Source organism: Oncorhynchus mykiss, chromosome 20 (assembly GCF_057628025.1).
Source record: "Oncorhynchus mykiss isolate SJ-2025 chromosome 20, ASM5762802v1, whole genome shotgun sequence".
In the NCBI taxonomy this organism is placed as follows: domain Eukaryota; kingdom Metazoa; phylum Chordata; class Actinopteri; order Salmoniformes; family Salmonidae; genus Oncorhynchus; species Oncorhynchus mykiss.
Window position 1 is genome coordinate 14,586,580 of NC_143041.1, and position 26,799 is coordinate 14,613,378.

Consider the following 26,799-nt stretch of genomic DNA (forward strand, 5'->3'; position numbering starts at 1 on the left):
TGGATGCAATTTCCAAACACCTGAAGGTACCACATTCATCAGTACAAACAATATTACGCAAGAATACACACCATGGGACCACGCAGACATCAAACCGCTCAGGAAGGAGACGCGTTCTGTCTCCTCGAGATGAACGTACTTTGGTTCGAAAAGTGCAAATCAATCCCAGAACAACAGAAAAGGACCTTGTGAAGATGCTGGAGGAAACAGCTACAAAAGTATCTATATCCACAGTAAAACGAGTCCTATATCTACATAACCTGAAAAGCAGCTTAGCAAGGAAGAAGCCGCTGCTCCAAAACCGCCATAAAAAAGCCAGACTACGGTTTGCAACTGCACATGGGGACAAAGATAATACTTTTTGGAGAAATATCCTCTGGTCTGATGAAACACAATAGAAATGTTTGGCCATAATGACCATCGTTATGTTTGGAGGAAAAAGGGGGAGGCTTGCAAACCCGAAGAACATCATCCCAACCGTGAAGCAAGGGGGTGGCAGCATCATGTTGTGGGGGTGCTTTGCTGCAGGAGGGACTGGTGAAAAATTTGTGGCAAAATGGCTTAAGGACAACAAAGTCAAGGTATTGGAGTGGCCATCACAAATTCCTGACCTCAATCCTATAGAAAATGTGTGGGCAGAACTGAAAAAGCGTGTGCGAGCAAGGAGGCCCACAAACCTGACTCAGATACACCAGCTCTGTCAGGAGGAATGGTCCAAAATTCACCCAACTTATTGTGGGAAGCTTGTGGAAGGCTACCTGAAACGTTTGACCCAAGTTAAACAATTTAAAGCCAATGCTACCAGATACTAATTGAGTGTATGTGAACTTCTGACCCGCTGGGAATGTGATGAAAGAAAGAAAAGCTGAAATAGATCTTTCTTTCTACTATTATTCAGACATTTCACATTCTTAAAATAAAGTGGTGATCCTAACTGAATTAAAACAGGGAATTTTTACTAGGATTAAATGTCAGGAATTGTGGAAAAACTGAATTGAAACTTCCGACTTCAACTGTATCTGTCACTCCCTATGGTTCTTTCCCCAGGTGTTATTGTTTCTGTTCCTGTGTTTCATGTCTGTACACTACTCGTGTTTCTTGTTTTGTTCCCTGTTCAGTTACTTATTAAATTCAATCCCTGTACTATTCTTAAAGTACATGTTGCTCGGTCTGGATTCCAATAGGAATAATATGACTCTTTGTAAACCAGCAAAATATGACTCCCTGATGTGGCATGAAAACCAATAGTTTCAGGCCACTCTGTTAGGGTAAACCTATGTTGTTGAAGTATGGTATAGTAAAAAAAAAGAAGGAATATATCGCCATAAACAATAAAATAATCACTTGGTGAAGGCTACAGGACTGAAAGCCAATAAAAGCAAAAATCATGTCTCTGTCACTAGCGTACACAGTCATGGTTGGTACGGGTACTGCTAAAATTCACTCGAAAGGCACCCTGGGATATAAATATGCAAATACAGTGTTAAAACAACACCCCAAAATGGGTTACGTAACACCCACAGGTGTTAATTCCCTAACACTGAGAAAGTTTAAAGAATTTACCCATAGTATTTATTGACATTTTGAAAAGTATTAGTTTAACACTGTGGGTGTTAAAATTCTCATCACAAATTTGCTGTGTATGTTGTTTACTTTCCAGAGCTGGCTACACTTGGTGATGGGCAACAGGTACACACACTGTGGCAAGTAAGCTGAATTACTATAGCAACACACTTATTTTTTTGTGTAATTTCTATTTTTCTACAAAGTAAGCATCTCTTTTGAAGCTCATGGAGTTGAGATGTGAAATACTATGTCTCTTGGCTTTGAAATAGAAATGCTTATTATCCACTTCACATGATTTGATTGCTTTTACCATAAGTCAGTGAACATGGTGGAATTGTAGCTAAATAAAACACGGAGGCTTGATTTCCATTGCAGCATGAGTATCAATAACTGATTTGCTATGGCCTGTGAGCAAAGGCAGGCTGTTAAACACCAGGTCTGACACGCTCAATGCCCCAAGCTGTCCACAGACACATTAAAGAATGAAATAAGCTTCTGTGTGTGTGTGTGTGTGTGTGTGTGTGTGTGTGTGTGTGTGTGTGTGTGTGTGTGTGAGTGAGTGAGTGAGTGAGTGAGTGAGTGAGTGAGAGAGATTAAATAAATAGGCCAGTTTAAAGAACCCAGGTTAAAAACAGTTAAGTGGTTAGAACTCAAACAGAGAAAGGGAGAGAGAGATTAAATAGCCCATGCACAGCCAGCTTAAAGAACCCAGGTATAAAACAGTTAGAACTCAGAGACAGAGAGAGAGGGAGAAGGGGTAGACACAGACAGAGAGAGGGTGGTGAATGGTAATTAAGACTTGATTATGCTCTTGTATTTTCAGCTCCTGGCTATAGTCTAGTCCCGGAGCAGCGTACTAGATCAGTGCCTTGTGCTGCACCAGGTGGCAGTCAAATGTGCTAACACTGCTCAGGTGTGGCGCGTGGACACACACACACACACACACACACACACGCACACACACACACACACACACCTGTACCTTCCCTCTGTGTTGGATCTAATAAGGGATAGAGAAGTAAGTGAAGCTCACTGCGTTCACACCTGACATGGTCCATCAGCGTTTCCTCCTTCTCTGCGGCAGATATTCTAATGCAAACAAATAGAACATCAGAAAATCATCAACATGTTCTCAATATAAAATCAGAGTTAATATGAATGTTTTTTGTGGCAGTGAGACCACGGTTCAGAAAACATCACGGTGTCAGCTGTAGGGCAGGACGGTAGGAGGGTCGCTGTTGGGCAGTGGTGCACCGTTTCCCGTATGGGCTCATGCCGCCAGTAAGCTCCTGGTAACCCCTGGTGGAGCCGGTTCTGGCCAGTGAGCCGGTGCTAAGTCTCCAGCGGGCGGTGGGATGAAGGGAGGATGATGGCTCAGAATGAGAATAGCACAGCGGAGAGGATGGTAGGGTTTGCTTGCTCCCCTGCCCTCTCTCTCTCTCTCTCTCTGTCTCTCTGGGCAGGACTTCTCTCAGATCCTGCTCAATCTGATAGGGAATGTGTGTGTGTGTGTGTGTGTGTGTGTGTGTGTGTGTGTGTGTGTGTGTGGTCATCTGTTTCTGTGTGTGTTATGGACAGTTAAACAGAGCTCTGATAAAAGCCTGCAGGCAAATGCCCTGTATATGAATAGAACATAGGAAACATGCATCGTGCATAAACTCCCCATCCAGGTCACGGTTACCTAACCTAGATGTCAAACTGAGCGTAACTCTATAAAACCACTAGATTACTCCTCATGACCAATCCATTACACTGAATTGAACATTACATTACTAGTCCAGGAAATAAAACACTTACGTACATGACAATTCTGAGAGCACTTCTTCCAAGGAGCCTACGTGGTCGAGTAGTATTCTTCAGATCAGCATCTAATAGCTAGCTAACAGGACTAAACCATGTGCCTTTAGAATGGAGAAGAGGGATTCTCATAATGTGATGATCAGTACAGTGTTTCCCCACCTCGTAAAGAGCTAGCGATAACTCTCAACAAGACACAGTTAGCGCCAGAGGACATAATAACGAGTTAACAACACGGAGAGTAGTGTGGCAGAGCATACCGAGACTTCTGCGAACCATAACACAAGATCTGCAGATTTTCACAACTTCATTCATTTACTTAATCATGGGGCTACAGACGACAAGCAATCGTACCTTTTTGTGGACTTATTTTTGATAATAGTGATCAACAAATTGTTCATAGAAATAGCAATGTCTTATATCATAACAGTGTGCGCTGTCTCTTTACACAGCTTTGCATGCAGAGCCAGTTGATTCGGTGAAGGAGACATAAGGCAGAGATACTTTTTTTTACCAGTATCTCTGCGTGAGGGAGATGATCAAGTGAATGAATGAAGTTGTTAAAGTCTGCATATTTTGCGTTATGGTCCCAAATGTAAAGGAAACAGATAGCTTTTTATCTGTATCCCCATGAAACCAGTCAAAACAAGCTCAACAACTCAATGCATGCACACACCCCTATTGAAGATGCATTCACCTGTATTGTGAATAGGCCTAGGCTACATCTTGAGTTACCTAGTTTATAAATAGAGGTTTAGCATTCAAATATATTATTATCAGTATGTTACTATGTAGTTACATTGTTAAAAACAATTTACATGGATTGTATTATTGGATAATTGATTAATTGATGCATACATGGCTTTCTCTGCAAAAATAATATATACTGAACTCAAAAGACGCCTAACGATTAAACAGCATTAGCTGAGTTCATCTCTCCGGATCGAGTGCCATTCTGTGACGTTGGCTAATACACCTTATTTTTTGTTGTTGCCGGGGTACCGTTGTGGTATCAGTTTGGTATTGAGCATGGTGATGGTATCGAGTATCGTGATACTGAATCTGGTATCGAAGTCAAAATTCTGGTATCGTGACAACACTAACGGAGAGTGCGCTCGACAAGCCACAGTTATGACATGAACAATATGACTGGAATAGGGATGGAAATAGCCGCACATTATTTAATGCTTCCATGTAGACCCTTTCCTGTGTTTGCAAACATTGCAAGATGGTGGAAGAACACGGGGAGTTCTTATAGAACGCTAGCAACAGCAACAACAACAACAAAAAGCCTCTATTTACATGTTGCTTATGAGTGCATTTCACACTACTTTTTGGATTATAATTAGATTGTACGGCTCGTTTTTTTGTACTTATACTTAAAAAATGTCTACTTCAACCAGTAAAATGTCTCTCTGGCCAGATTTTTGCTATAGCCTATATCAATGAGTGTTAACATTCTAACTAACTTCTGCATCCCAAATAGTTATTTTGCAAAGATCACAACCAAATATAATATTCAACCAAGAATCAAAACATCGTTGTGAGCGTTGTGTGACAACCCCCACATAAAGTTATTTTGTTTGGAAGTAATAATGTTGAATGGGCGCAGATGGCAATGGCTTTCTTACTGCAGTCAAGAGTTGTGCACATCTGTACATGACGTCAGTTTGTCATGTACTGGAAAGGGGTCTATAGTTCATTGCGACATTTTGACCAGAAGGCTATACAGAACTGCTTACAGTGTGCAAACCCCACAAAACTAGCTGGTTTAACACTGCTGCAGCACAAAATAATGTGAATTCATTACATAGCTTTTCAGAGCGTTGGATGGTCTGAAACGAAGAACTCAGCAGCAACATCAAGGCCTGAGAAGCATCCTTATGCTCTCCCAGCCTGGCTCAGACAGAGATATATTCAGCACAGAAAAAGCTGACACATCCACACACAGAACAGAAGTTAACACTATAGGCATAAAGTACTGGAAATAAACACAGGAAACTCTAGAGGATTTGCATTTGGGCTGGTTTGAATCCCAGAGCCGACTAGGTGAAAAATTTGTCGGAGTGCCCTTGAGCAAGACACCTAACCCTAATTGCTCCTGTAAGTCGCTCTGGATAAGAGTGTCTGTTAAATGACTAGAACACTACATCTACATTGTAAGATAACGTTGACATGATTCCAAGAGTCTACTACTGTTCAGAAACAACTGAACTGAAAGGAACACACTCAGAGTACACTACAAGCAGAAAACGAAAGAAAAGTTTTGTTTCAGTAGTTGTAGATGTTAGTACAATACAAGTAGCTGTCCTTCAATTGTCATTAGCAATGAACGATCTGAGAACAACACTTATTTCTTCGAGTTTCACTGCGGAGAGGAACAACATCACAGCACGCGACGGAGAATGGAAACTGCACCTCAAACTGAAGGACATAGATCTGTGTGTGTGTGTGTGTGTTTGTGATTGCGTGCGTACCTGTATGTGTGTGTGTGTGTGTGTGTGAGCCCTTGTGTGACTGACAGCTCAGATATATGCAGCTTTATGCATTTACCTCTGGGGTGCACTTACTCTGGGGTGCACTTACTCTGGGGTGCACTTACCCATCTCTTTCACCACAATTCCAGGTAAATGTAAGTATTTTAGGCCCTGGAATAGCAGCTGTATTTCCAATCCTCAATAGCAGCCATCAATTATAATGCAGTGGCTACACATTTAGAAAATAAGATCCCTCAAGTGTTATTTTGGAAGGGTGATGGTCCTATGTGGGACCATAATGACTCAAAGAACCCTTTGAGGCCTTCAATGGTTCTTTGCAGTTCAGAAAAGGGTTCATTCCTCTTTTTGTGATAATTCAAATGTAGGGACGGTGGCTCATACGAATATTTTGGTGTGTGGTTTGCTCACATCTTTTTTTGTGCAACTGTGATTGAGAGTGTCATTCCAGTGGATCTAATCTGCTGTGTTATGCAAGTACATGTTTAATATGACAATGGCCAGTGACGGTTCATTTTGAAAGGATCACATATGCCCTGGTGTCAACTGAGAACACTTGATTAAATCAGTGGTTCTCAATTCTCTCCTCGACGACCCCCAGCTTTTCCAGAGACAGTAAAAAGTGTACTTATTTTTATGGTAACTTACTGGCAGCCAACCTGTTACTCACTGTAAAAAAAGTTACAGTATGTTACCATAAATTCCAAAGTAACTTTGCGTTAACAGTATATTACTGTAAAGAAAGCACTTCTTTACAGTAATGTACTGATTAAGCAAAGTTTCTTTGGAATTTGTAACCATAGCAGAACCCTTTTTTTGGTGCTACATGGAACCTTTCATTGATGGTTCTTCATAGAACCCTTTTTTAAATGTAATTTAACTAGACAAGTCAGTTAAGAACAAATTCTTATTTACAATGATGGCCTACCCCGGCCAAACCTGGACAATGTTGGGCCAATTGTGCGCCGCTCTATGGGACTCCCAATCACAGCCGGATGTGATGCAGCCTGGATTCAAACCAGGGACTGCAGCGATGCCTCTTGCACTGAGATGCAGTGCCTTACACCGCTGCGCCACTCGATAGCCCATTCTAAGTTCAATTTAGAACCTTATGAGCGTGGTTCTTTATAGAACCTTCAATAAAAGGTTCTATATAGCACCGAAAAGGGATCACATATGGCTACATCCAAATAACCCCTATTTGGTACTATATAGTATACAAATGTCCATCTGATAATCACACGTGGGTATTTATTGTTGACAAGCAGATGTCACTAATATGCATCATAAACCGATAATGAAGCTCAGAGTAACTGTTTTTCGGCACAATTTGATGAAAGCTCCGAAGCATTCAGAAAGCCAATGTTTCCCATGACTAGTTCTTTGTAGATCCTTTAAAATAACTATAAAGGATGTTTTATTCTGGTTATCCAAATTATATTGGTAAAATTCCATAGGTTTTATTATTTTGTTTATTAACAAGTTGAATTAGGTTGTGCTAGCTCTGGAACAGCTGGGGGTCCCTGAGGAGAGAATTGAGAACTACTGACTTAGTCAACCATTCTCAGTTGACACACGGCCATACGTGAGTACTTCACAAAACACTGCCACAGTAACCATAATCATATATAAAATATAATAGCGTAACACAACAGAGTAGATAAACTGGAATGACACTCACTCAGTGTCATTGCACAAAATTAGCTGTACACAAACCACGCCCCAGGATATTCTAATGAGCCACTGCCCCTACATTTTAATTATCATTAAAAGAGCAAAGAACCCTTTTGTGAATGGCAAAGAACCATTGACTAAAAGGGTTCTTTGAGAACCATCACCATTCGCAAAGAACCCTTGAAGAACCCTCTTTTCTTAGTGTGTAGCAGGGTTTTAGATACAGAATTATACAGTACCAGTCAAAAGATTGGGCACACCTACTCACACCTAAGGGTTTTTCTTTATTTTGACTATTTTCTACATTGTAGAATAATAGTGAAGACATCAAAGCTCTGAAATGACAAATGGAATCATGTAGTAACCAAAAAAGTGTTAAACAAATCGATATATTTTATATTTGAGATTCTTCAAATAGCCACCCTTTGTTTTTGGGCAGAAATGCCTTCTCGAAAATGTGAACTTTCATGTCCCTTAATGGGGCTGCAGTTATCCTAGTGGTTAAACCATTGGGCCAGTAACTGAAAGATTGCTAGATCGAATCCCCGAGCTGACAAGGTCAAATCTGTCATTCTGCACCTGAACGAAGCAGTTATCCCACTGTTCCTAGGCCGTCATTGTAAATAAGAATGTGTTCTTAACTGACTTGCCTAGTTAAATGAAGGTTAATTAATTAAAAAAATTATAACAAACAATTATGCCATCTGTAAATATTAATAAAATTGTTAAATTATGAGCCTAGTTGGTCAAGCCAAAGAAAAAGTCAGCAACCTTCCTGCTAGCCATGATTGGCTGAGATAATGAGTGGTCTGTCATATAGCGCGCTTATGTCAATTTGAGATGGTTAGTATGTCTAGTTAATCCTGTTTAATGCAGCTTTTTTACGTATTGTGTATTAAAACTGCATAGGTGTTGCTCTCCACTTTCTGGAGGACTGAGTTTTGAAATCTGTGGAATTAGAGTATGATAGCTAAGGAGATGGAGAAAAAACCTGTCTCCGGATTACATCTTAAAACTAAGGGCAACCATGGCATCCGACAGGAGACACGTCCAACCATGTATGATGTAAGATCGTCTAGCTAGCTACATGTTCAGATGTTACATGTTTCTAATGTTGACAAAAAGAGCCATTTGCTTGGCTTGCTATAGTGTAATGTTAGCTAGCTAACATTGAACCTGGTTGGATAGATACCTGCAGATTCATGCAAGGCAGTAAATCAAATCAAATGTAATTTGTCACATGTGCCAAATACAACAGGTGTAGTAGACCTTACAATGACATGCTGACTTACAAGCCCTGAACCAACAATGCAGTTTAAAGAAAAACACCTAAAGAAAAATAAGAAATAAAAGTAACAAATAATTAAAGAGCAGCAGCAAAATAACAATTGCGAGGCTATACACAGGGGGTATCGGTACAGAGTCAATGTGCGGGAGCACCAGTTAGTCAAGGAAATGGAGGTAAAATATACATGTAGTTAGAGTTATTAAAGTGACTTATGCATAGATAATAACAGAGAGTAGCAGCAGCGTTAAATAGAGGGGGGGGGGGGCAATGTGAATAATCTGTGTAACCGTTTGATTAGCTGTTCAGGAGTCCTATGGCTTGGGGGTAGAAGCTGTTTAGAAGCCTCTTGGACCTAGACATGGCGCTCCGGTACCGCTTGCCGTGTGGTAGCAGAGAGAACAGTCTATGACTAGGGTGGCTGGAGTCTTTGACAAATTTTGACAATCCTCTGACACCGCCTGGAATAGAGGTCCTGGATGGCAGGAAGCTTGGCCCCAGTAATGTACTGGGCCGTACATACTACCCTATGTAGTGCCTTGCGGTCAGATGCAGATCAATTGCCATACCAGGCAGTTATGCAACCAGTATAACATTTAGAGGATCTGAAGACCCATGCCAAATCTTTTCAGTCCCCTGACGGGGAATAGGTTTTGTCGTCCCCTCTTCACGGCTGTCCTGGTGTGCTTGGACCATGATAGTTTGTTGGTGATGTGGACACCAAGGAACTTGAAGCTCTCAACCTGCTCCACTACAGCCCAGTCGATGAGAATGGGGGCATGCTCGGTCCTCCTTTTCCTGTAGTCCACAATCATCTCCTTAGTCTTGATCACGTTGAGGGAGAGGTTGTTGTCCTCGCTGCCAATGGCCAGGTCTCTGACCTCATCCCTATATGCTGTCTCGCCATTGTTGGTGATCAGGCCTACCACTGTTGTGTTATCAGCAAACTTAATGGTGGTGTCGGAGTCGTGCCTGGCCGTGCAGTTATGAATGAATAGTGAACATCCTGAGTTGTGATTATGGTGCATTGTTTACCTAGATAGTTAGCTAACGTTATGTGTATGGCCTTATTTTTCGTATCTCAGAGCCATTTGTTTAGGTAGCTATAGTCTAATGGTAGCTAACTAACATTGAACCTGGTTGGTTAGATACCTGTGTATTCATGCAGGATAGTAACGTCATGAGTTGTGATTATTGTTTATTGTTTACCTAGCTAGCTAGCTAGCTAGCTAGCTAGCTACATGTCTTAACAAAAGACTCCACTATGCAAGTAACCATTGCGTTCGTCAATTCAGTCTGACCATCTACTCCGATTTCCGAGCACTCTCGTCTGAGTGTGCCAGAGAGTGCAGAATATCTGATGAATTTACGTCCGGTGTGCACTCTGAACACAAAACGCTCTGAATTTACAAATGGACAATCTGATAGCATAGTTGCAGTCACCAACGCTCTGAATTACATAACAGCCTAACCAGCTCTGCTAGAACGAGTAATGTTTAGTGAGCTGTTCTCTCTCACAGATGTCTGGAAATGGGTGTAGACAAAGAATGGCTCTCCAATAGTAGTACCAAAACATTCAAAGGTCATTTTATCTATAGTGAGTTTAGAAGTTGATCAACTTTCAAAGCAGAATTACTTTCCCAATGTTCCTCAACTGTAGTGTATGATATACTGTTTTGTAGCTCTGAGTCTCTACTTTTATGCAATGTAAAAAACACAATTTAAAATTTTGATACGTAAGATCGATTTGAGCCGGTCGGTCACATATGTTGTTGTGTTTAACACTGTTTTGGTTACTACATGATTCCATATGTGTTATTTCATAGTTGTGATGTCTTCACTATTATTCTACAATGTAGAAAATAGTCAAAATAAAGAAAAACCCTTGAACGAGTAGGTGTGTCCAAACTTTTGAGTGGTACTGTATATCAGAAATAATTACAAAATGTATACCACTAGTACCAAATGTGCCAAGGGACATTGACATTATAGTACAATGTATGAGAGAGAAATCATAAATAATGGGGTTCTTACTGTACATGTCTGGCTGGTATAAGTCAGTCAAAGACATCTGTACCAGGGCAAGGCTAAGGGCTATAAGGCTATAGGATTCTGTCTGACGTATCTGTGGTTCTCTTCTCCCTGTCATCATTAGCAGTGGAAACACGTCCAGCCCTCTCCCCAGCTCCACTCTCCCCGACATACACGCACACGCACACACTGAAGAGCCTGGGAGACTCGGGGGAACAGCCCAATAAATCTGTCTCTATACGTGAGGCACCTCCACCTCTGTAATGGAAGAAAATAAGGCTCTCCTGGACAGACAGACATACACAGATGGGCAGACCTCTAAAAGGGTATACCTCATCTCTGCACCGCTTAAACCTCTTCTGGGGGAACATAACTACAACAAAACAAAACCTAATACAATGTAGCCTGACACCCCTTTTCAACCTTGTTATGTGATGGTGAGCCTACTCCACACTCCTCAAGTAATCCACCGGTCCCCTATGCGTCTTGTAATACTACAACTTGTAAGAGGGGTTCAACCGGAACCTAAAAAGACACCTACCATGAATGCCAACTAAATTTGCCAAAGAAGAGGCAAACAAATGAAAAACCCACACCAAACTTAGACTGGAAGCAAACCAAAAAGTGGAGCAAAACCAAAACCAGGGTAGATCAGATAAATAATTGTTTTTCTAGAATAGGGCATACAATCTAAAGGTGTTGGTCCTCCACATCTCTCAAGACAACTGGCGCAATGGGCCAGCCACTCTCAAATAGCATCTGGGCCAGCACAGGTGAAACACCTTCCCACTAACGAGATGGCGCCCAGCACAGGTGTAGCCCATACTGACTAACAAGGTGACACCAATCGTTGCGCCCTACGTGCTGACGAGCTATATGTGCTAAAGTCCAACCTCAAAATATAAATGGAAAAACACAGAACCTGTAACAAACTATAACAACACAATAATAATACAATAAAGAGGACATTAATAACAACTATATTCAGGCTAATGTAGTGCCGAGCTGACTACAAACTCCCGAAAGAAGATTTAGGCCCACTATGTGACTGCAGTAATTACGACATAACTTAATGTGAGATGCGAAGGGGAAAATGTTAAGGAGAGGCAGAATGATAACCCAGCTACAGGAAGTTATCCAGAGATGATTAATACGTCTCTCCTCTCCTATTTGCTCCTCATTAAGTCACTGTCTCTCTGTAATTGCCTTGCTCCAACCATAGAGGATGAGAGGAGAACTGGGTTTGACGACATTAAAGGCAGGTGAGAGAGGAGAGATCTTTTTTTTTTTTATGAGGAGGACAGGATATATATCCGTGTCATAATCAGTCTCAACCTTGAACTCTGATCACGAGGGAGCCCCACAACGATGTTACTCACTGTCAAACAATATGCTGTAGCTTATGATGTGTGCGCTTGCATGTGTGTACATGCACGATGGTAACATTATACAGTGCATTTCAGTCTAAGACACGTAGAAATTAAAATGTGAAGCAATACTATAGAGATAAACCTAGGTTCAGTAAAGGTGGTCTACATGGAGCAGACAAAAACAGGCAGATGGCATAAAAATCCAATCAAATCTAATGTTGTTGGTCACATACACATGGTTGGCAGATGTTATTGCGAGTGTAGCGAAATGCTTGGGCTTCTAGTTCCGACAATGTCTAAAAAGTAATTTAACAATTCCACAACAACTACCTAATACACACAAATCTAAGTAAAGGAATGGAATAAGAATATATAAATATATAGAAAGGGAAAGAAGGATATTTCCCACAGCTGAGCATTAGCGAGAGCTAATGAGAGGGAGGGCAAAAGATTGAGTGACGCGTAGCCTTTCAATAGGGGTTTTAGCAGTCCTTGATAAAAGCATCAGCCTCCTTATGAAGTGTCTCTACCCTACATTAGCACCAGGAAAATGGACACACAATTGGATTTGGAGAGCAGGCACAATACATTTCAGTCTGCGTTCAGCGCTAACCTTGTAAATGGAAAACATATTGAACTGATAGTGAAAGGAAAAAAGTAGAGAGGACTAGGCCTAGAGAGAGAGAGAGAGATAGAGAGAGAGCATGAAGAGGGGAGAGAGAATACAGAGGCTTACCAATGGTTCAATGTTGTCTAATTAGGGAAGGAAAAAGAGAGGGGAATGAATGAACTCGCGATTTCACAAAAGACCTTCATCTACTATACATGTATTTGTAAATGGGCCTCCTTTAACCTTTCAAAGCTACCATCCCTGAGCAGATGAAAAACAAAATGTCGGAAAGGAAGAAAAATATAAACCTTCACAAGAGAATAATGATCTTATTGGCTCTTAGAAATGGTTGTGTTCAAGTTAGAACCGCTCAGATAGTCCCATATTATAAACGAGCATGGCATAGTCAGCCATACAGCAGTGTGCATATTTAATAAGCCGCTGGCACAGGGGTTCATCCCTGATATCCCCATATAACCATGCCGGCTGCTTCATAATGTCAACAATGTTAAATGCATCATAACTACAGGACTCCAGATTTACGCTAGGCCCGTGGTAACTATGCAGTAGCTAGGAGACTATATAGATTGATGGTATATTGCCATGATTACTTATCGCACATGGTCCAGAATTTTGATATCTGCTCAAGCATGTGTGATGGGAGACTGTTTAAGAATATAGATTTTTGAGAAGAAAGGAGAAAAAAAGAGAGAGAAAATGTGTCATAAATACGACTGGTGAATACAGATGGAGCCTTGTGTGCAAAATGTCTCTAATAAAAAAGGTTAAAACCTGCTAAACTGTCCTAACACTGATACACAAAAAAATGCTGAGTTAAAAACAACCCAGCACTGGTTAAATAGTGGACAAAACACACATTCAGATAGTTATATTTGGCCACCAGTGAGAGTACATTTCATTCCTGTTCATCACGTTAAGTTTGTACAATGCAAACGTCACTTTTCATTCAATATTTTTGCACTACATATTCCAACATAAAATTGTTAAGATTATTATTTAAATATTAGAACAATGTGGTAACTCTGCGTAGGCACTTGAGGAACTCATTGTCACGTTCTGACCTTTATTTCCTTTGTTTTGTTATTATTTAGTATGGTCAGGGCCTGAGTTGAGGTGGGCAGTCTATGTTTGTTTTTCTATGATTTGGGGCCTAGTATGGTTCTCAATCAGAGGCAGGTGTCATTAGTTGTCTCTGATTGAGAATCATACTTAGGTAGCCTGTCTTTCACTGTTTGTTTGTGGGTGATTGTCTATGTTAGTTGCTTGTGTCAGCACAGCTCTTATGATAGCTTCACAGTCGTTATTTGTTTATTGTTTTTGTACAGTTACTTCGTGTTTTTTGTCATCTATTAAATGATGCATTCACACCATTCACTTTGGTCCGCTTCTTATGACGATCGTGACACTCATAAAATATATTTTAATATAAGGGTGCATACTGGTGGCAGAGAAGTCAGGCACAGGAGAGCAACAACTGTGTTACAATGGCACAGTTTAATTAATAAATATCACCATAAACAGAACAATCAATACAATGGGTACGAAACCCATCGCCACCAGAATAATGTGCACAAGCACTTACAACAAACAATTCCAGACAAGGTCATGGGGGGAACAGAGTTAAATACACAACATGTAAGGATGGAATTGAAACCAGGTGTGTGGGAAGACGACAAAACAAATGGAAAATAAAAAAATGGATCAATGATGGCTAGAAGATCGGCGACGCCAAACGCCGCCCGAACAAGGAGAGGAACCAACTTCGGCGGAAGTTATGACATTTAAAAACAAGATAATAATAATTTTAAAAAATTACAATCTGTGCTCAATATATACTGTAGATAACAATGCAACCGAACAGATGAAACAGAGTGTAATTTACTCTCACTGGTGGCCAAACATAACTTTCTGAACGACAGGCCCTGGTAAGCCATGCCTCCAGTCTTCTGATCTGAGGTGGTGGTTCATTTAAGTGATAATGACCCCAAAGCCGATGTTTGGAGGATATAGTGGCATGGCTGTTTTTAGGCCTGAGATGAAGTCGAAGTAAAAAAAAGTGCCAATATATCCTCCAAACAACAGCTTCTTGGGCATTATCACTTTTATACAACGGGTTACCCAACACATTAAAATAATAATGAACATATTTGTATTATTTTGGTGAATTTATTCATACAATTTCATCCTTCTCCAAGATATAGCCTCGAAAGCAATCTAGTGTTGCTACCCAAGCCGGCTGGTCGTTTGTTCTATCGGTTCGGTTGCCAGAGACGTGACCCAGTCCTTAAGTCTTTTTGTTCTGCATCTATGGACTCAGCCCAATCGTTCGTTCTAAATGTTCTATTCCCATACTGGCTGGGAACGTTCCTATCCCTTGCTTGCTAGCTAGCCAACTACGGCAAACTTACAGTCACGTCAAACGGTGCAGCCAGAATAGTAGCTGCATTTGCATTTGTTGAAGCTGTTTTCTAGTGACATTTATTTGGATACATCCATAACAATTAGCTAATGTGGCGCGACATCACCTGGCATCAAACATGTGCTCTCTCATCAGGACACTGTTGTTCAGAGGAGCTAGCCATCAACCCAACTAACACAATCATTTCAAACTGAAGCTGGAAAGACTCTCAAACTAGCTGCACTTCATTTTGTTTTACCTGATTTATATTGATATTTTTTGGTATATATCCATATGGCTGAAAAAGCTGCCTGCCTGTCTGTCTCTTCCCGACACGGTCATTACCATGCGACAGCTAGAGACAGAATTTGAATATTGAAACAATGTTGCAAATGTCAGGGAGACAGACAGCAAAGTTTGTTGTACATCTCCACTGTTGAAAACTAAAATGTTAGTCTAAAAAAAATGTGAGATACTGTCTAGATGCTTTTTATAGTGGAGATCAAGTTTATAAATTGCCTGGTTGGACTGATGAGAGAGTGGTTTGCTCAGTCAGATGTAACGGAGTAAATAGGTATTTTAACTTGGAATAGACACTGGTTGGAATGAGGTTTTGACCAATCAGCATTCAGGATTAGACCCACCCATTGTATAACACTCAATAACCCAGCATCAATAACCCACTGAGTGAGCCAACTGGCTGGGTCAAAATAACCCAATGTTTTTCACCCAGCATTTTTATAGTCTACATTTCAGCAATAATCAAATGCCTCTTTCTCCTTTGACAAGAAAGTGACAAATACCTGTAATGTTACAGCAGATAATTACAGTCTGAATAAATTGTATTTTAAAACGGAAGAGAAAAAACAAAAAAGTTATTTCGATGGAGGAGAGAGACATTGAGAACATGAGGAATGATTCAATGGTGTTCTATTACATGATCTGGAATCATACTGAACAATAGGACAGCACAACCTTGGCTCGACCAGACTAAGCCAACCAGTCCACAATCACAGGAACCACTGTACTATATAATAACAGGTTACGACTCTGCATTCGGAAAGTATTCAGACCCCTTGACTTTTTAAGAAAAAAAAAAAGTCAAAGGGTTGAAATGCTTTCTGAATGCACTGCATGTATACAATGAGGGTATAGTGTTGGTTGGTTACCTGTTGGCCAAATCCACATGGTAATTACATTACACCAACATCAGTGTGCCAACCCCTGTCCACCCCTGTCAAGTTTCTGCCACTGTCGTTTACTGCTCTCCCCCTCTACATCTGTCAGTGTGTGGAGAAACATTGTGTGTGGGGCAACATGCAGCATGATGCTGCTCCATCCATTACTTTATCCTCTCTGACTGTCTGTCAACCCACCAACCCAATACAGCACTGCCATGTCTGTATAACACAGCCTGCCAAGCTCCTGTCTCTGTCCTGATGCTAGAGCTGTGTGTGGAGACTGCCCAGGGTGTGTGTGTGTGTGTGTGTGTGTGTGTGTGCGTGTGTGAGTGTGTCAGTGCGTATGTGTGTATGTGGCTGCCAGTGACTGCTCCTCTGTAATTAGTGGCTGGCGTGTAGTCGTTCCAGGGAGTGTGGTAAGCTTGTTAGAGGAAGTAATTAGTATTCATCAAGGACAGGACTCTCCAATTCACTTCATTGGCCACTGAGTGAAGTCAGCCAATTACGTAGCAGTGTTTTGTTTATCTATTTGACATTTTATTGTAACTGGTAATAGTTATTTTGTTTATTGTTGAATCAGGCCACAGTTGTTGTTAAATGTACTGTATTTGTGAAAGGTGCTATACAAATAAAGTTTGATGTGATTTGATTGTGGTGAGTGCAGATGGTGAAAATAAGAATTTGTTCTTAACTGACTTGCCTAGTTAAATAAAAGTTAAAAAAACAAACATCTTATTCATTATGATCTACAAGTCAAAACTGGTCCTACAACAACATTATATCCTACTATTTGTGAATAATGCTTTATGTGAATAAGGATATTCATATTTGTGAGCTGAACAAGTGAGCAATGCGGGACATCAAAATGATGTAGACACCAGCTCCCATCCATCTACTTGCATACATCAAAATGATGTAGACACCAGCTCCCATCCATCTACTTGCATACATCAAAATGATGTAGACACCAGCTCCCATCCATCTACTTGCATACATCAAAATGATGTAGACACCAGCTCCCATCCATATACTTGCATACATCAAAATGATGTAGACACCAGCTCCCATCCATCTACTTGCATACATCAAAATGATGTAGACACCAGCTCCCATCCATATACTTGCATACATCAAAATGATGTAGACACCAGCTCCCATCCATCTACTTGCATACATCAAAATTATGTAGACACCAGCTCCCATCCATATACTTGAATACATAAAAATAAGAGTCTGCTAAGTCATGTTCCCTGGAGACATCATTACTGGGTTTTGGGGAGGATATCAACAAATGCAACACATAGGAACATTTTGAAATAATGATATATGTACCAAAACTCAAAGGGACTTGAGGAATTTAGCATCTACATTGCATATCAGCACTGCAGAGCACTGAGGAACACTTTATATGCATGATGTGTTTTAGAATACTTTCCCTCTATTAAATATCCCTCTAATGAATGCCAGTGAAAATAGATTTGTAACTAAAAATGTCTCCATTCTTCTAAATACATTTGGGTTCTTTAAAATGGCCATTATCTTTCGTTCCACTATAACTATAATCACTTTTTATTTTCTGTTTTACTTTAGTTTATTTAGTAAATATTTTCTTAACTCTATTTCCTGAACTGCATTGTTGGTTAAGGGCTTGTAAGTAAGCATTTCACGATAAGTTCTACGCCTGTTGTATTCGGCGCAAATACATTTGATTTGTTGTCTGAGACATAATGGAGGGGGCCTTGTAATCAGAGCCAGGCCACACAGTGCAGTCGCATATCCCTCCCTCTGATCAGGAGGCTGGGGCGTGAAACTGCAGGAAGTAAAGCTGCTGCTCAGAGTCTCCACTCACCATGACCCACTTTGCTGTGAATCACGCTGCAGAGCACAAAGCACTGTCTGAACACACACACACACACACACACATAGAGCAAACAGTCTCTCTCACACACACACACACACACACACCTGAACACCACCAAAACCCGTCTGTCAGCACCACTCACACTCCTCTAATCTGCATTTATAATTCAAATTCAAACACAGCTGGACATTCCATGGCTGCTGGCTCAGACTGTGGGTGTGTAATGTTTACAGTAATGCACTTTACACTTGAACCGCTAAAGCAGTCATTTTGACTGCTCAAGAATTATAATTTTTTTATTACTCTTGCCATAATTTAAGTCAACACACTGTAGGTGTTAGAATCTTAATATCACAAACTGAACTGGAGTTATAACCAGTTTTGGAAGGGCATTTCATTATTTTTAATGGTTTTCCCCCGTTGCCCCTCCTTCTCCCAAGAGTAGGACCTGCTCCACTCCTTCTTCCGACAGTTGAAAGTGCAGTGCCCAGCAGATAATCACTCTGATAATTGCCCCGAAACTGAACCTAAACTATACAGAAACAGATGCTTCTTCCTTTAAAACTTTTGAGCTTATGCCGCGACCGTTTGTGGTAGATGGTGGCAGATTGTGGTAAATTGCGTCATTCTGGCAACAATGGCTGACATCCCGCAAGCTGTGCTGCAGTACGCCGCAACTGGGTGTGATGATGAGCGAGGGGAATAGAACGATGCATAATCATGTAATCAGCAATTGTGAATGAAGAACAAGAACAACATTCTACTATGTTGATCCATTCTAGTTATAATCTTAAAATGGTATGTATCCTACTGTATATCAGTCCACTGAATCCAAGCAGTCTTATCAGTCTACTCTGGTCTAGTTGGAGTAGGTTACACAGTGAGAGTGTACATGCTGAACGGCTTTCAATATCTGGGAAAACATCCGGGCAGCAGGTGAGCGAGGGTCGGAGAATGTGGTGATGAGGATTGTGGAACCTTAAATTGGCAAGTGGAGAAACATCACCATGAACAATTTTTTTTCACTTCACTGTCATTGGCAAACAAGCTGCTTGAAAAGAAAACAAGTCTGGCCGGCAAATACAACAATGCAATAATCAATAACAATGTAATACTTTTCAAAAACACAAAAATCACAATAAGTAAGTAAGCATACTATATACAGGGTCAGTTCCAATATCATAGGTACAATATGCAGGGATACTGGAGTGATAGAGGTATATACTGTATGTATAGGGATAAGGTGACTAGGCGTCAGTTTATAAGATAAACAGAGTAGCAGCAGGTTGTATGTAAGTTGGTGTGTGGGAGTCAGTATAAATCTATGTGCATGTTATGTGTGAGTGAGCAGATGATGGAGAGAGTGTGTGTGTGAGTGTGTAGGGCCCTGTGAGTGTGCATAGAGACAAAAATGAAAATAAAAGGACACAAGGTTAACTCAGATAGTCCGTGTAGCTATTTTGTTAGCTATTTATCAGCCTTATTGCTCGGGGATAAAAGCTGTTCAAGAGCCTGTGTGTGCCAGACTTGATGCACCGGTACTGCTTGCCCCCCCCCCCCCCCCCTCCGTCCCCCCCCCCTCCGTCCCTCCTGTAGACTGACTCATCGTCCTCGGTGATCAGGCAAAGCACTGTCGTGTCAAACTTAATGATGGTGTTGGAGTTGTGCGAGGCCACGCAGTTGTGGGTGAACAGGGAGTACAGGAGGAGACTAAGCACACACCCTGTGTGGCCTCTGTTCTGAGGGTCAGCGTGGCAGAGGTGAGGTTGCCTACCCTCACCGCCTGGGGTCGACCCGTCAGGGAGTCCAGGATCCAGTTGCAGAGGGAGGTGTTCAGACCCAGAGTCACAAAGCTTGGTGATGAGCTTGGAGGGGACAATGGTGTTAAATGCTGAGCTGTCGTCAATGAGCAGCATTCTCACATAGGTATTCCTATCATCTAGGTGGGTGAGGGCAGTGTGGAGAGCAATTGAGATTGTGTAATATATGGATCTGTTAGGGCAGTATGCAAATTGGAGTGGGTCTAGGGTGTCTGGGATGGTGGAGTTACTGCGTGCCATAACCAGCCTCTCAAAGCACTTCATGATTACAGAAGCGAGTGTTACATGGCGGTAGTCATTGTGGCATTTGAGTTCTTGTGGCAGTAAGTTCTTGGGGACAGGAATGATGGTGGTCATCTTAAAACCTGTGGGGATTACAGACTGGGACAAGGAGAGGTAGAAAATGACCGTGAATATACCTGCCAGATGCTCTGCACATAATTTGAGAACGGGCCCGGGAATACTGTTGGGCCCCGCGGGCTCGTGGGTGTTGACCTGATTAAAGACCTTTTTCACGTCGGGCCTCGGAAAGCGAGATCACCCAATCCTCTGGGTAGGTGATGACCCTCACACCCGGCACGGTGTTGTTGTTTTCAAAGCGTGCATAAAATGTATTGAGTTCTGTGGTAGATCACGGGTGGGTTTTCCTTTGTAAAGCGTAATGGACTGTAAACCCTGCCACATATGGCGGGCGTCGGAGCCTGTGTAGAATGATTCGACCTCATTCCTGTATTGTCCTTTTGCTCGTTTGATGACTCTGCGAAGGTCATAGCGGGACATCTTGTAATTATTGCTGTCCTCAGCCGTAGCCTCAGGGCCTATAGGGAGCAGGTCAGAGAGTTGGCAGTGTGGTGCCAGGACAACAACCTCTACCTCAAAGGCGAGCAAGACAAAGGAGCTGATAGTGGACTAAAGGAAAAGGAGGGCCGAACAGGCCCCCATTAACATCGACGGGGGTATAGTGGAGCGGGTCGACAGTTTCCAGTTCCTTGGTGTGCACATCACCAACAAACTATCATGGTCCAAACATACCAAGACAGTCGAGAAGAGGGCACGACAACACCTTTTCCCCCTCGTGAGACTGAAAAGATTTGGCATGGGTCCCCAGATCCTCAAAAGGTTCTACAGCTGCACCATCGAGATCATCCTGACTGGTTGCATCACCGTCTGGTATGTCAACTGCTCGGCATCTGACCGTAAGGCGCTACAGAGGGTAGTGTGTATGGCCCAGTACATCACTGGGGCCAAGCTTCCTGCCATCCAGGACCTATATACTAGGCGTGTCAGAGGAAGGCCTAAAAAATGGTCAAAGACTCCAGTCACCCAATTCATAGACTGTCCTGGTCTGTTACCGAACGGCAAGCGGTACCAGAGCGCAAAGTCTAGGTCCAAAAGGCTCCTTAACAGCTTCTACTCCCATGCCATAAGACTGCTAAACAATTAATCAAATGGCCACCCAGACTATTTACACTGACCCCCTCCCCCCCCTTGTTTTTATACTACTGCTACTCACTGTTTATTATCTATGCATAGTCACTTTACCCCTACCTTAATGTACCTATTACCTCGACTAGCCTAACTTGACTCGGTACCAGTACCCCCTGTATATAGCCTCATTATTGTTATTTTATTATGTTACTTTTTATTACATTTTTTACATTAGTTTATTTAGTAAATATTTTCTTAATCTCTATTCCTTAAACTGCATTGTTGGTTAAGGGCTTGATTTGATTTATATAACAGTGCCGATAACAGCTGAAAATTCAAATGGTTGGCATTTGACCATCAGATATTCCAAGACGGGTGAACAGTGGGTCGACATTTCCACCGTGCTGGAGTTCACGCACCAGTTGGAGTTGATGTAGAGGCAAACCCCTCCCCCCCTCGATTTCCTCAACCCCACTGTCTTGTCCGCCCGGTGACCCAAAATTGGGTCGGAATTAAAGAGATAACTCAGGGCAGGTGAGTCAAAGTTGAATCCAGAATTGGGGTAAGTAACTGATGATCTGATGTTCAAAAGTTCTTGTCGGTTGTAAGAAATAACAGCAGATACATTTTGTGAAAATAAAGTAAAAATAATCAACAACATAATCACAAAATAGCAAAGTTGTGACGGAGCTTGCAAAACAGCAGCCATCCAGTACGGCGACATCTTCTTGTTCAAGTCAACTGTTAGGACAAGGGATAACAGCTAAATTAAATCCAACTGATGCCATTGCGTGAAGGCGCACACAAGCACGAGCTGATAATAATTGACTATTTTTGACTGCTGTTATATCAACGCTTATATTCATTATAATGCCCTTATTGCTTTGTGCTGAGTTTCACTATTTATCAAGGCCACTTATAATGATGTTTAGGCTACTGATGTTTTCATCATTTGACCTCACGTCTTGGTGGTTGGGGTATTTTTGTATTTCCTTTTGTCATTATGAAAATAAGCTGTTACCATGCTCCAAGACATATGCTTTTTGCTTCAAATCATATCAAATCAAATTTTATTGGTCACCTACACATGGTTAGCAGATGTTATTGTGAGTGTAGCGAAATGCTTGTGCTTCTAGTTCTGACAGTGCAGCAATACAGTGCCTTGCGAAAGTATTCGACCCCCTTGAACTCTTCAAACATAAAAATATAAAACTGTATTTTTTTGTGAAGAATCAACAACAAGTGGGACACAATCATGAAGTGGAACGACATTTATTGGATATTTCAAACTTTTTTAACAAATCAAAAACTGAAAAATTGGGCGTGCAAAATTATTCAGCCCCTTTACTTTCAGTGCAGCAAACTCTCCAGAAGTTCAATAAGGATCTCTGAATGATCCAATGTTGACCTAAATGACTAATGATGATAAATACAATCCACCTGTGTGTAAACAAGTCTCCGTATAAATGCACCTGCACTGTGATAGTCTCAGAGGTCCGTTAAAACCGAGTGGCATAGGCAAGATGCAAAAAATGGTAGTAAAAACAGTATATACGTACATATGAGATGAGAAATGCAAGATATGTAAACGTTATTGAAGTGGCATTATTAAAGTGACTAGTGTTCCAAGTGGCCAATGATTTCAAGTCTGTATGTAGGCAGCAGCCTCTCTGTGTTAGTGATGGTTGTTTAACAATCTGATGGCCTTGAGATTTATTTGTATTTTTCAGTCTCTTGGTCCCAGCTTTGATGCACCTGTACTGGCCTCGCCTTCTGGATGGTAGCGGGGTGAACAGGCAGTGGCTCGGGTGGTTGTTGTCCTTGATGATCTGTTTGGCCTTCCTGTGACATCGGGTGCTGTAGGTGCCCTGGAGTGCAGGTAGTTTGCCCTGTGGTTAGTTTGCCCTGTGGTTGTGGGCGGTGCAGTTCCTGTACCAGGCGGTGATACAGCCCGACAGGATGCTCATATGTAAAAGTTTGTTAGGGTTTTAGGTGACAAGCCAAATTTCTTCAGCTTCCTGAGGTTCATACGCGCTGTTGCGCCTTCTTCACTACACTGTCTGTGTGAGTGTACCATTTCAGTTTGTCCGTGATGTGCACGCCGAGGAACTTAAAACTTTCCACCTTCTCCACTGCTGTCCCGTCGATGTGGATAATGGGGTGCTCTCTCTGCTGTTTCCCGAAGTCCACAATTATTTCCTTTGTTTCATAGTTGTAGCAAAGTCACTCCATGAAGATTTTTGCGATAGCATATGTATTAATTACACTGTTAGAATGTTGCAGTCAGAATGACTGTTCATTAGCTTGAAGGGGGTCCGTCGAGGCCCAGCGGTTCTAGTGTATAAAACATTCTAGTGTAATTATTTGTATTATTTTTTACAGTGCACCATTCGAAATACAGTAACTCTTTGCCCCGCCCACAATATCTTCCTATAATGTACCATAATTTACAGTATGCTGCAGGAAAAACATTCAGAATGTTTGAGTGTTTATAATACCCCAAATTACCATATCATTGAACGTTTTCCGTTACAGTGCATGTTGAAGATATTCCTGCCCAGACAGACACCCAGACAGACAACCAGACAAAGCAGCTGGCTCTCACTTTGAGATATGGTGACAGCTTCGCATGGGCTCAGCCAACCCAAGCTTGTGTCTAATTAATTTCAATCCGCAATTTGCATAATTGAATCTGTTTGTGTGATGGTAATGCGATTGGTCCTTTGCAATAAACATCTGTGTGTGTTGCACTACCCCATCATGTCTGTGGCTCCCACAGACATGATGGGGTAGTGCCTCCTATATGCATAATACTGTATAAACACCTGTAATTGCAGGTGGCTATAGGGAAACTATGAACACTTTCAAAAATACACTAAATGCCATTATTTTCTTTAAGGTCAGGGTTAGATTACCCAGTGTTAGGATAGGGTCAGGGCCTGTAAACTGGGTACAGAGTAGTGCATGTATCACATACACTGTTTTCAATGTTATCTAACTAATTATCGCTACTTTATAACTTTGTATTCATCTGTACGTTAGCGAAGCAGCTTCTCAAAAAAGCCACAGCCACCTGCCAGAAACTGATTACTAAAGTAACACACGTTCACAAAAGATCACGTTTGACTTCAAAGCCTGGAGAACAGACAGGGAAATGTGTCCCTAATGTAAAACTGAGAAGCGGGGCCCATTTCACCGCACAAATAGATTATTCACAGATGTCTTGGTGGAAAAATAACGAAAGCAAAGCCAAAAGAGGACTAACCATTTGGTTTCTCCACATATAATCCTCCACTTCACTGATTCAGGAGAGAGAGAGAGTTAAAGACAGATACTATAAGGAGGGTAAGATAGTGAGACAGTGAGAGAGAGAGACAAAGAGAGAAAGACAGAAAGAGGAGAGAGGGAGGGAGAGAAGATTTAACTTCATCTCTGACTCCCTGATGGGTCGCTCTCCTCCACTGCTCTGTCCGTATCTCTACCTAATGAATAGTTAAAGGAAATGAGAGGACCCCTGAATGGAAGGCATAATTAATGGAGGGGAGACATGCATCAAGGTCATGTGTGTCGGACTGGAGGAATCACACTGTTTAAATTGTCAGTATTAATTGAATATTTGCTCTGCGTAGATGAGCCACAATTATTTGAAGAGGTTTCAAATTAATTTAATCACTTTGGTACTGGGGAGGAGAAATAAGAGAAGGGAAAGGGAGATTGGGTTTGACATTATTGGACACACCTTTTTATCTCTCTCTTTCTCATTCTCTCTCTTTCTTGTTTGCATTCTCGCTCTCTAACCTCTCTCTCTCTTTCTCTTTCTTGTTTGCATTCTCGCTCTCTAACCTCTCTCTCTCTTTCTCTTTCTTGTTTGCATTCTCGCTCTCTAACCTCTCTCTCTCTTTCTCTTTCTTGTTTGCATTCTCGCTCTCTAACCTCTCTCTCTCTTTCTCTTTCTTGTTTGCATTCTCGCTCTCTAACCTCTCTCTCTCTTTCTCTTTCTTGTTTGCATTCTCTCTCTCACCCCTCTCTCTCTTTCTCTTTCTTGTTTGCATTCTCTCTCTCACCTCTCTCTCTCTTTCTCTTTCTTGTTTGCATTCTCTCTCTCACCTCTCTCTCTCTTTCTCTTTCTTGTTTGCATTCTCTCTCTCTCTCTCTCTCTCTCTCTCTCTCTCCCTCTCTCCCTCTCTACCTCTCTCTACCTCTCTCTACCTCTCTCCATCTCGCCTCATGACTGACCATGCAATCAGAGGGATAATCTTTTGGATTTCCTTTTTTTTCTTCCTTAAGAAAAGAAAGAGCCAGAGTTGTGTGTGTTCAGCAGCATTGACAATGTGAAGTAGACTGTTCCATTGCAGACAGCTCTGATGCTTCGAGAGATGGAGACACAACAGAGAACATTAACAGGCGGAGACAACAAAGTCCTAAATTACTTTTCACTTCTCTGTGTCTCTGAAAACTTTCTTTGACTTTGATGAATGAAAAAGTTCCACTGGAGTTTAGGGCAAAACTACTAAATTGTTCATAGAGGAAGGAGCTTCTGTGACAATAGGAATCAGCTAAATGCACATAGCTGCCAAAAGGGCACATGTTTGACAAGAGCAGTAACTACCAGGTCCTACATCACTATATCTTTGCCCTGTGTGCTGCTTCAAATGTAATACAAAACTCACCTTTATCTGAACTGAACCCACAGATGGGTAGTATGGCAGGTAGCCTGACGGGTAGAGGCTTTGGGCCAGTTAACCGAAAGGTTGCTGGATCGAATCCCTGAGCTGACAAGGTCAACATCTGTCATTCTACCCCTGAGAAAGGCATTTAACTCACTGTTTCCTGGGTGCTGAATATGTTGATTAAGGCAGCCCTCTGCACCTCTCTGATTCAGAGGGGTTGGGTTAAAAGTGGAAGACACATTTCAGTTGTACAACTGACTAGATATCCCCCTTTCCCTAATAGAAGTTCCTGGTGCCATTTCAAAACATCTAAAACTCAAATGCACTGGAGTTACATCCCCAACAATAATGACAGAGGTAATAGCATTGTTTAGCCACTGAATCTGATTACAGTTGTCCCTCAGGCCTCTTTTTTCTATCTCCATGTCTCTTTCTTTCTTTCTCTCCCTCTTCTACTGTCTACTATTTATCTTTCTCCAGTTAAACAGAGTAATTGTGGATTTCTCTCATGCCATTGGGCTAATCTGTATGGGCGTCCATGCCCCTACAGCTCCTGCCATGGCCCTGGGGTAACCCTGTACCAATCCCTGGA

General features: G+C 41.6%; 1 protein-coding gene across 4 annotated transcripts in view; it reads right to left on the minus strand.

Annotated features, from left to right (window-relative positions):
- LOC110498737 (carbonic anhydrase-related protein 10) overlaps positions 1 to 26,799 on the minus strand; it is a 318,800-nt gene that overhangs the window by 149,573 nt on the left and 142,428 nt on the right. For 2 of the 4 annotated variants that reach the window (XM_036955728.2, XM_036955729.2), the window contains exon 5: positions 2,611 to 2,655. The exons of the other annotated variants lie outside the window; for them this stretch is intronic. In XM_036955728.2, coding sequence (XP_036811623.1) covers positions 2,611 to 2,655 — 45 coding nt within the window. The remainder of the gene's footprint in view (positions 1 to 2,610; positions 2,656 to 26,799) is intronic. 4 annotated transcript variants of the gene reach the window in all.